Consider the following 12,500-nt stretch of genomic DNA (forward strand, 5'->3'; position numbering starts at 1 on the left):
CCTGATTAGGGACTGACCTTCAAAAGAACCGGCATGTGAAACCCTTGGCCAATTCTCTTATTAGACCTTATCACGCGACGAGAAGCAGGAAACAGAGTTGGGTCGACGAGGGTATAACTGAAATAATATTTCGGTAAGTTTGCATTGGTGTGGAAAGACTTAGGGAATGACGGCACGATGAGTAACGAGAGAGAGAGAGAGAGAGAGAGAGAGAGTCAAAGCAACCATTACCTGACGTTTACGTTCATCTAGAGGCAACCTTTCGTTTTGAAAGATGAATGTACGTGTAACAAATTATACAGGATACCATAATAAATGAAAACTTTGTTTTACAGAATACCATAATCAATGAAAACAGCGGGCCCTCACGAAGGTCTGTATAATAAATCTCTGAGAGAAGTTTTCATATATTTAACAACAACAAAAAATCATCATTTTCTTCTGTGCATAGAATGAGCCAAAAGCCAAGTTTACGCGTTAAGTCTACGGCCTGTACACGTATAACTTAAATTCCACTTAATTTAATGACAACCTACGATTCCATCTGTGAAATGCGTCAGTTGGACAAAAAAATAACCAGATGGGAAAATAACATTAAATAATCGTGCTCAGTTTCAAGGTATCAAATGAGTATACGATATTTTCTAAAAATTCAGTAGCATAAAAGAAAGATGGGATAAAAACTGTTGAGTTGAATTGCGAGCACTTTGTAGTAGGCTATGTATGAAGGTCAGGCTGTTCATGACATCAAAAGAGATGGACCAGTGTTGAAATACTTTTAACAAAATAGGGTGTCACTCTTGAGTACTAGGAAAGACGAGAGAGAGAGAGAGAGAGAGAGAGAGAGAGAGAGAGAGAGAGAGAGAGAGACCAGAATTCAGGATTGGCATTGTTTTTAAATAAGTCTCCCGTTTTTCGATTTGGTATCTCCTAAGCACTATCTTTTAGGGCAGTGGTTCCCAACCCTTTTTTTCTCATGCCACAACTAATCGCCTCTAAAATCTTGATGCCCCCTGTGGTGATATTCAATTGTTATATTGATGTTGATATATAATTCTTATATTCACGTGGAGGAAGCCTAAAATGCCATTAACTTGGTTCAAACATTCTCGAATTGGCCCCCTTAGGACTCAAATTAGACCTCTGGGAGGCACGTTGGGAACCACTCTTTTAGGGAGAACTATTACTGATACAAGAAAGAGAGAAATTTCAATGTTTATTTATAGTGACGAACATGTGCTCGTACATAAATCCCTTCGCCTACACCCACAAGTTCACACGCGTCATATAAGCGTAATTGTATATCGTGCAGCAGTGAATGATGTATGTGAACGCTAATACAGGCAAATATGCAAATGTGTGTGGCAACGTCAAAAGCATAACCTTGGTAAGTTAACAGTCAACATGTCAAAGAAGTCACGTACAATCCAGGATTACGACAAAAATCTAGGGGCGTCTCGAGGAAGTCCCTGCGACAGAGTTTCTGTTTTTGAATCTCATTTATTCGTTTTCCTCGTTTTGCCAATTATGTCATGGCCAGTGATGTGAAAGCCTCGTTGGACTGTTTATCTTACAACTTAGTCTGGCATCACTGCAAAGTAATTGATCAGTCAATGTACAGCTAGTCATCTGTTTAATTACTCATCGTCGTGCAATAAGACCTTATAGCTTTCTATTTGTGTATCACTATTTCTCATAACTTTTCTTCTTTCAAAAGACGAAATTACCCGACATTAATAGTAAAGTATTACATAATTCGATCCAGAGAACTTTCTTGACATTAGCGAAATCATGAAGCAAACAATAATGATTAAGTTAAAAGTCATGTTAACTTATAAAAAAAATTAATCCACCATTCGCCGCTACTTTTAATATTATTTATCTGTCAAGTATAAAAGGAACGCCACAACATAGCACTTAGGGACTTGACAAACTCCAAGCAAACTTAGACCACGGTCCAGATATAGACGATGAGATTTTCCATCTCTGATTCTTCTCGAATCAATAAGGTGTGACCCGACCTCCAGCTTACTTGGGACGCGTGCTACAATCTACGTTCAAATAGCCCGTTGTTTCACCAAAGAAAATTAAAATGAATACGCTATATTTTACTAGGAAGAAATTTTCTGTACTGTTTGACATGCACATTATTTATTTTTTACATTTTCATTCTAATAAATATATCATAGATATCCTATCATAAAATCCTTGTATCTTTAAGTCAATGCGAAACACCTTTTTCAGACATTTTTAGGCTCTTCCATAGACCTTCTCCACATCCCCCCCCCAAACAACAACAACAACATAGAAGTTTATAGGCTTACTCCCCGAGTAAGCGACGAAATGTTAGTGAAGAGTAGGGTAATCCAATTGCAGCATACCAACAGAATCTTCCTTTACCATGTCCGATTGCAAATCATACACCTAGCATGACTTATTTTAGTATTCACTTATGGAAATCTTAGTTGATAATACAAATATGCAACACATATACAGTACAAGCTAAAACAGAAATCAGCAGCGTAAGTACGATCAATGAAACATGCGCAAACAAATGGTAAATAAGATCCGTAACAACCCCTAGGTATATCAGGCAAAAGCAAAGACGACCGAGTAAGAATGAAAAAAAGAGAAATAGCCAAAGGACATCCAGGCATACGTGCAGTGCAAACCGTGCATTATTTAATAGCAAATCCAAGGTCACACGTGATCTCGCAAGCACCCCCTCCCCCCCACACGCCAAAACTCAGTCATGCTTCTTGCAGAGAAAGAGACAGAGACAGAAAAGGAACAGAAAGAAAAGGCACAGAGAGATAAAGGACAGAGAGAAAAGGGACAGAGAGAAAAGGGAGAGTGAAAAAAAGACAGAGAGAAAAGAGACCGAGAGAAAAAACAGAAAAAAAGACAGGGAGAGAAAAGTGACAGAAAGGAAAAATAACAGAGTAAAATATCAGAGAGAAAGGGGACAGAGAAAAAAGACAGAGAAAAAAGGGACAGAAAAAAAATAACAAAGAGTAAAATAACAGAGAGAAAAAGGACACAGATTTGTGCGATTTATAGTTTCTGTCATTTGATACAGACGAGTGAACATATTTGGGTTGTTTCTTTTCCTGACCTTAATTATGTGAGCTCATTATTCTCAGTAGAAACGTTTCGCTGACCGAAACAGGAAACTCACCCTTAGGTTTTTCAGTAGACCCACACGTGAAAATAGAATGACGAAGAAAATGATCAAAGCTACTCATATAATACATATTGATAAACGTGTCAATAATGATCAGCAAAATGGGGCAAAGGGCCGGGGCATTCATCTCCCGTTAAGTTTTTTTAAGAGGTTCGTTCTTAAAAAACATGAAGAAATCTTATGAAGTCTTTTAAGTTTTCCACCCGTCTCTTTTATCCGATTTTCGCCGTACTGGCTACCATGGTTATTAATTCCCCTTTCGCCACAACCATTCCCCGTCCCGTTATGCATTCCCTCTCGAGTCTCTCGTTATCAGAGAAGAGCCCCTCGTCTTCCTAAAGCTCAGGAAGCCAGTGGGATGGCAATGCGACCTTCAGGGAGATTCGTTCCTGGTCTTGCATCATCGAACACCTCTTCTCCTCCACCAGCGCCTTCCTCTGATCCAATCTGAAGGTGAACTTCCTCCTTATTAGCATTTGACTGCGGTTGTTGTTGTTGTCAGACGTTGTTTATATTCATGAGTTGTTTATATTCCCGAGGATGTATTGTTGGCGAGTTCTTTCCGAGGTCATTATGGTATTTTTATAAAGGTTTCTCTCTCCTGTTCTCGAACCATAAGGTCTTGCACGAACAAATATCCTGATGAACAGAACGTATGTACCCGAGGACATATCAGGGCTTCAACTGGGGATAACGGTGAAAATAGATTTTTTGACTAAGCTTTTTCGAACCAACGGACAGAGGAGAAATCAGGACTTCAGTGGTGTTACCGACTCTGCCAACAAGTGAGGTATAAGTTGATACCGATTCCGACCTTACAAATCACTATCGAACTCGGGTATTTGAAATTAGAATCGATATCCACCCCCTGTGCTATAAACTAAGTCGAACGTTTGCTGCACAGAGCCATATCACGGTGATGTGATAAAAATTCATATGGCTACGTGCCACAAACATGGCAGACGGGGTGGATATCGATTCAAATTACAAATACCTGAGTTCGACAGTGATTTGTAAGGTCGGAATCGGTATCAACTTATTTATAACGGACTTGTTAGTCGAGTCGGTAATGTCATTGAAGTCCTGATTTCTCCTCTGTCCGATGGCTCAAATCCACGATAGGACGAAATTATTATCAACTGAAAAATTCCCCTTCGATTAACATATAGGAAAATATATTAATTCCGAGGTAAAGCTACCTGGATATCGAAGGACATTTGTAGCCCAATGCATATATATATATATATATATCATTCGAGCTACAAATATCCTTTGATATCTAAATTCACTCTACCTCGGAATTGATATATTTTCACTATATGTACCGAAGGGGAATTTTTAAGTTGATAATAATTTCGTCCCCCCATGGGATCGAACCACCGTCCAAGTGACGTTCCCGTCCACTTGGACGGTGGTTCGATCCCATGGGGAGACGAAATTAATTATCAACTAAAAAAAAAATTCCCCTTCGGTACATATATGAAAATATATCAATTCCGAGGTAGAGTGAATTTAGATATTAAAGGACATTTGTAGCTCGAATGATATATAAATGAATCACGGTTCGATGTGATAATTATTCACATATATATTTATATATATTTTATTAATTATTATAATTAATATATTATATATATAATATATATTATATATATATATATATATATATATATACGCCTCACAATATTACTAATGAATGCACCTGGAGCATGCAGTTTGTTCCGGCCCGAAGGACAATGCAATCCAGTCAGGGGTCTTCGACAGCTGCATAGAAATGATAAACAAACATCATTCTGCAAACCTGATTCCCTGGCCTACCGGTGCAGGATTACCTTGTTTGAAGCCTGAACCAAGGAGAGCCTCACTCCGTGGCAACCTAACCAACACCCTAAGGAGTGAGGGTTACGAAGTCCAAAACTGTGCAAGAATTGAAGCCGACATGCAAGATTGGGGGCATCCCGTAATAGGCCACCAATTTATATTCCCGTTAGGTTTTTCAACAGCAAAAGCTTACACATTGCAGATAGATGGGAAGACTACGTTTAAGTCATCCGTTTCAATAAAATCATTTCTTTGCATCAAATTGACGACACTGCTATGAATGACGGCAACCAAATTATGATAACGGACTCAAAATCTTTCACACCAAGCCACGAAAACTTCTGATCATGACATCTCATGTAACGAAAGGTTTAATAGAGTCCACTGCGTATGTATTGAGAGTAGGCCGTTTCCTTCAACTTAGTGAACAGATGTTCTTGGCACTTTCCATTTAGCAAACCTTTATCAATTCTTAGGCATTTCCTCTGGTTAACGTAACTAAAACACATAAACCATATGTACCACCATTTTCGAAGAAGCAAGGCATGATCCGACATCCAGCTTTCTTGGGGCGTGTGCTAAAATCCACGGTCAAATAGCGCGTTGTTTCACCAACGAACATTAAAATTATACACTATATTTTATTGGTAATAAATGCTCTGTAGCTGTATAACATTTTCATTCTAATAATTAAATCATAAATATCACATCCTAAAATTCCTGTACTTTTAACTCAACGCGAAACACCTTTTCCAACATTTTCAGGCTTTTCCATAGGGCTTTCCAACTCCCCATCAAGAACAATAACAGCAAGAACAGCAACAACAAAAACAACAAAGTAGTTTGTAGGATTGCTCCCGGAGTAAGCGAAAAATCTGTAATGTATAATCTATTGACTTTAACAGAATCATTTTGAAGTTAACTTTGCCTCCATGCCCCGAGCACGCCTCAAGACACTGCACTAGGAGAGGTGAATGTTCACAAAAAACCATGAATTTCAACTTTACGATGCGGACGAATCATCGCACAGTCTCTGGTCAAAAAATAACTAACACTATCATATGAGGCACTCGCTATTTTGACATCCCATTACTAAGATTGCTGAATCATCATATTCATAAAACGTCCGCATTTCAATCTAGTATATCTCTACCTATAATATATAAATGAATGAATGCGTCTGCGGCCTGTTTATGTTTATAGTTGCGCTCATATTTATGCTTATGTTTACACGAAGTATATTGCCTGCTCAAGCAGACTTGCATATACAGCCTTCGTACTTTCAACATGATGTTTATGTTCTCTGCCTCGTAGCTTTAATGCTTCGTAATCTTGTTGGTTTTACTTCATGCTTAAAGCATGATTTAGGAGCTATACACGTCTGAAAACTCGACAATAAATAAATACAAAGACTAGCCTTACAAATCACATGAACAACCGAGCCTTTGGTGAAACTGCAAGTGTAAACAAAAATCACAAAACAAACAACGTTGACAACCTTAGAATTTTATATCTTATCTGTTTTTTATGCTATGTAAACAAGTATAAAAATCGATTTAGTTTGGGTATTGCGAACTGGCGTCTTGAACAATGGTCAACGAAGAAATAAGGAGAATGGTCGAGTGAGTTCTACCAAGGATTTCAGTCCTACAGAACATGAAAGAAACACATTAAAATTAACCAGTTTCTTGAAGACTTCGTAACCGAAATAGACCAATAATATAATATGAGAGCTTTAAAAAATATCTAAGGCTAACACCTAGAAGTCAAAACGCGTCATATCGTAAAGCTAATAGGAATGGAATATAGAGTTTAGGCCGAAGGCCAAGCTCTGGGACCTATGGGATTATTCAGCGCTAGAATGGAAGTTGATAGTAGGTAGGTTTGAGAGTTGTAACAGAATGGAAACCTCGCAGTTGCACTTAGAAACAATTGTTAGAAGAGGGTGGATAGCAAGATGGAAGAAAGAGAACATGAATGGATGTACAGTAAAAGGAATGAAAGGGGTTGAAGCTAGGGGTCGACGGCACTACCCCCAACGGGGCGTAAAGCTAATAAAAACTGATTGCCCAATTTATTGCTAAACAAGATTATAAAGAACATGTTTTGAAAAGCGAGGGTAAACAGCTGAAAACGAATCTCCTGTGGCTGGCCTGGCCTTCAAATTCATAAGCAGATGGAAGGAGAGAGAGAGAGAGAGAGAGAGAGAGAGAGAGAGAGAGAGAGAGAGAGAGAGAGAGAGAGAGAGATCGAATGGTGTAAGCGTACCAGCAAATTTCATGCGAGCGCATACAGTGATGCTGCTTACTTTCTGGCGATGGAAATACGTCGGGTCGGGTAGGCTAGCTGTTTCTGTGTTCGGGAGGGTCGGTGGGAATACTGGGACGTTCTCAACACGTGCCCACTATTCTTTCGCTTACTGCCCAGCAAAAAATGTTACGCGTGTCGCAGTTACGAATTGACAACGTACAACATATTCTTTGTTTTATGCGCCCCGTATAGAACACTAAAAGCTCTCTTGTTAAGATGCAAATACCTCTTTCTTCAGTGAATTTTTTATAGCGTCTACAGTTCTTTCCTGACTTTTGTATTTCAAACTGAGTATGAATGATCGGTTTGCTGATGTATATTTGTCCTTTTGGTATACCTTCGGACAGGCAGTATGTGGATCAGAAATTCAGTGTTTGATGTCAGAGTAGATAATACACGAAGCAGTTTTTTTTCCTTTCTTTCTTCTTTCTGTGGCTAGTTACTATACAAAAGAAATTTTCCTAATTGTAGTTGTTTGAAGATGTTATAAAGTTTATTGCGATTGTGTCAGTAAACCAATAAGCGACAAAAAAAAAAAAACTTATATATGCTGATGCTAGTTGCTGATGACAAAAGAATTCATACAGTTTAATGCTAGTTGGTGAAAACAGGCCCTCGACATCTTCCTGCCAACCTCCTTTCCCCGCTAAATGACTCTTATTATTAGATTAGCTATTTCTGGCTGATTCGTTCGGTCACTTTATAATATCTGGTGGTGACCACATAGCCACCGTTCTTACGTTCTTATTCCCGAAGTCATGGGCGCCCGCAGCATTTTTTCCAAGAGGGGGCAAATGTTATACTACATACATACACACACACACACACACACACACCACACACACACATATATATATATATATAGCTATATATATATATAGCTATATATATATATATATATATATATATATAGCTATATATACATACATACACAATATACATATATATATATATATATATATATATATATATATATATATATCAGTGGAATTGCGATGCCAATAATTTAAGCAAAGCAGGATGCGATAAAGGAAAAAATACGTTACAATTACTTTTTTTCCAATAGTTCCATATACTGTTCAACCGAATTCAAATATTTATGGAAAGAACAACGCAGTTATATGTACCTACAAATATCATATAATACATGATACCTTGTATTATATGATATGGAAGGGAAACAAAATGATGCGGTTAAATGTAATATATGTACATTTTTTCAAGGATTTCATCCGTGAATGGGGCGACACACTGACCATTCTATAAGAACCGACAACAAATGACCAGTACGTGTATCATAAGACAGAAGACTAGTCTACCGAAGAAATGAACAACACTTCTGTTGATTGCTTTGCTATTATGAAATGACAATATTCACAGAAGCCAAGCTTATGTGGACATGTAAAAATTACAGAATCGTCAATTAAAATACTATTCAGAGTATAAAAAGTGGAATAATAACAATTATTATTAAGAGATTGTTTATACTGGATAACGAGCATTTTGTAACGCTGGTAACCTCCATGCGTCGTGCAATGGCCATGCGGTAATTGCTTGAGCAAATATTATCAATAGCATCTAATCGGAAAAAAAGTTACAGTTTTTCGCTAAACCGGTTAGAGCAATGGATAACCAACGTACTATTTAGCTTTTAACCCACATAAGAATAGCACTAATATCGGTACAGACCTTTTGTTAGGTTCCTCGTGGTAAACTTTTATGTCGAATTGTACGTAATTCTTAAAAATTCCACACTCATGTTAGGGTAGAGGGTTTCTTAGATCGAAGGTTTGGTAACACATGCGGTAATTGGTAACACAGACATCTGGTTCTCTCCTCTTCGTCTTTTAGTGTATCATTTTCGCTTACTAAGGAAGTTAGCCTCCAAACTACTTTGCTGTTTTTGTTGTTGTTGTAATGTGTTGTTTTTGCTAATTGTTCTTGTTGGGGGTTCAGGAAAGCCTAAAAAGCTCTGAAAAAGGTGGTTCGCATCAAGTTAGACATAGAGGAATTTTAGGATTGGGCATTTACCTATTCATTTATTAGACTAAAAATGTAAAACATAAACATTGTTCGTGTTAAATAGTATAGGAAAATTATTTCTAATAAAATATAGCTTATTTATTTCAATTTTCGTTGGTGAAACAACGTGCTATATGACTACATTTTAGCATGCTCCCTAAATAAGCTGGAGGTCGGATCACGCCTTGTTTCTGAAATTCACTGTCAAGCCAAACACTGAGAACCTTTCGATTATTCAACGAATAAGACGATAAAAGGAGAAAGCGGCAAGACTGAAGACAGAGAATGGGAATGGTGACACAGTAAAGACTGAATTGCTGGTGCAGCTAAGGGACAAAGGGCCACCGCAAACAACTTTAGCAACGCCTACAGTACTCAAAATGAGGTACACTGACGGTGCAATAAAAAGGCGTGATCCGACCTCCAGCTTACTCGGGCACGTGCTAAAGTCTATTGTCAAATAGCGCATTATTAGAATTAACTGTTCTGTAGGGTTTAACATGCACATTGTTTCATTTTTACTGTTTTCATTCTAGAAGAATAAATCGTAAATATCCTATCCTAAAATTCCTGTATCTTTCACTCAACGCGAAAGACCTTTTTCAGACCATTTTAGGCTTTCCTACCCCGGCCTCCAACAAGAACAACAACAATAACAACAAATTAGTTTGTAGGCTTACTCCCCGAGCAAGCGATAAGATTGGAACTAGCGGATTTCTCATTACTGAACCTAAAATACAAAAATTGTTCATTCTAAAAAAAAAACACAACAGTTAATAATTCTAAAACCGCGAAGAACCAGTCTCCCTGGCAGAGCTCAAGAGAATATTTTTTTTTTTTTATTCCACCAAAAGCAATCTTGCAAAACCGGCTTTTATTGCTGCTTGTATAAACATATATTTATGCATTTGTCCATTTGCCTCAGTCCCTTTCTTGCCATTATATTCGGTTTTCACTTTTGCTGTACCTGTATTTAGTCTCCAGTTGTTTGCAAGCACATGGCCTTAGGATTGGTCTATGTAAGTTTTTACTCATTTTCAATAATAATAATAATAATAATAATAATAATAATAATAATAATAATAATAATAATAATAATGGTAACAATAATAATAATGGCTGCAGGTCTACAATAATATAGTATGTGAAAGTTGATGGTCTTTAATCAATATTCAAAGCTTTCGAATCTTGTGCTACTCCTGTCCATCCTCAGTCAAGACTTGACTAATGATAAACCTACCACAAAGTTCGAAAGCTTTTAATATTGATTAAAGACAATAAACTCTCATATGCCATATTATTGTAGACCTGCAACCATTATTATATTTATTATCATCGTTATTATTGAAAAAGAGTAAAAACTTGCATAGACCAATCCTAAGGCCATGCTATATTATTGTGGACTTGCAACCATTATCATCATTTTCGACACGGAAAACTGCCCAATAATAATAATAGTAATAATAATAATAATAATAATAATAATAATGATAATAATAATGATAATAATAATAATAATAATACGTCTACTGATAGGCCCGAAGATGAAGCCCCTAGCACTACATAACGATTCAAACATTTCTCTTCACTATTTAACTTTTCAAACACCACCACCCCCTCCCCCCAAAAAAAAAAAAAAAAAAGCTAGACCGAACCAGGAGAACGTAAACAACATTAATTCCGGGCGTCCCTTCCATTCGCAGAGTACGGAGGCTACGAGAGCGAGAGCAAGGGCAAGCGGAAGCAGCACTGCACCTACTGCAAGAACCACGGCAAGAAGAGCCGCAAGACCAACCACAAGTGCGAGCACGAAGAGTGCGAGTGCCTCCTCTGCAAGCTGACCAGGCTCTCTAGACTCATCATGAGGCACCAGCAGAGGCTCTGGCGGCACCTGAAGGACTCCAAGAGGCGGGAAGACGCCGCAGACGCCGGAGGAGGAGGAGGAGGAGGTGGAGGGGGTGGCGGCGGAGGGGTGTGCGGCTCGTCAGGTGCCGGCGGATCCAACGACTCCAGCGGGATGGCCAACGGGACAGGCAGCACAAAACAACAGGTTCGTTCACACCGGTTCATGTTTTTCAGGGAAATTAAATGATGAGGTCTGTTGCAAAACTATTATACATTATATATATATATATATATATATATATATATATATATATATATATATATATATATATATATGAGAAGAGAGAGAGAGAGAGAGAGAGAGAGAGAGAGAGAGAGAGAGAGAGAGAGAGAGAGAGATTAGAATTAAACTTTCCATTTAATAAATCAGATATTTTGCAATTGTAAATTGAAAGATTGGGTCCTCTTCCATAAGAATTTTTTCTTCTTAAAAATAAAGTAAAAAAAAAAAAAAAAAAAAAAGGCGGATATCAAGGCAACTCTCAAAATGCTCTTCTAACCAAAGATACAAAGCGGACTATCGGACTTCATCCTCGAAACATAATCGAGGATGTCAAATAGCTGTATACATTTCAACCACTTATTCAAATTGTTGTTATCGAACAACAACGCCCATGGTAGCTTATTTTAGGATTACAACCTGATATTATCAACTCGCCTACCCGAAGGGATTTTTTTATTTTTTTTAAGGTTTTATTCAATAAATTACTTGAAAAAGAAGACAACGAATCTCGAACTACATACATTTACATCTAGAATAAATTGCTTTCAACTTTCCGAAAATTCTTCGTGTAATGCTTAAATAGTTTGTCTTTTAAAATAGTTTTGATAGCTCTTTGGTTACGCAAGATGGAAGCTCTTATTTCATTTACAATCAAACGCTCATGTGCGTTCTTGTCTTTGAATAAATACATATTCACATTATAACTTTATAACTTGACAAAATTAAATTTGCTGTGTTTCATCGATGACTCTGGGAAATTGTAATACATTATTCTAATGAAGTTACACTTAATACAATTGCAAAACCGAGCGATCAGGGGTTGCATCTCGCGAGAGTCTATTCGTAGACAAGACCCTGGTAAACTAGTTAGTCCTGAGTATAGCAAAAAGGAAACAAAATCTTATTTGCATGGGTTGTATAGTCCCCATTGCAGACGTCAGTGACTTCGTGAATATTATGAATCTTTCCAGGCGAAAGTTCACTCTATGGTATGGTTTTTATACGCTGTTGGCAAGATCAGATTCGAGCATTCAC

At 37.5% G+C, this 12,500-nt stretch overlaps 1 protein-coding gene across 8 annotated transcripts in view; it reads left to right on the plus strand.

The window, feature by feature from the left end:
* The window catches only part of LOC135219353 (doublesex- and mab-3-related transcription factor 1-like), a 409,902-nt gene that overhangs the window by 377,161 nt on the left and 20,241 nt on the right, over nt 1–12,500 (plus strand). For all 8 annotated transcript variants that reach the window (XM_064256038.1, XM_064256037.1, XM_064256042.1 and 5 more), the window contains one exon: nt 11,041–11,387. In XM_064256038.1, the coding sequence (XP_064112108.1) occupies nt 11,041–11,387 (347 nt within the window). The remainder of the gene's footprint in view (nt 1–11,040; nt 11,388–12,500) is intronic.

The sequence above is a fragment of the Macrobrachium nipponense genome, chromosome 1, assembly GCF_015104395.2.
Source record: "Macrobrachium nipponense isolate FS-2020 chromosome 1, ASM1510439v2, whole genome shotgun sequence".
NCBI classification, from domain to species: Eukaryota; Metazoa; Arthropoda; class Malacostraca; order Decapoda; family Palaemonidae; genus Macrobrachium; species Macrobrachium nipponense.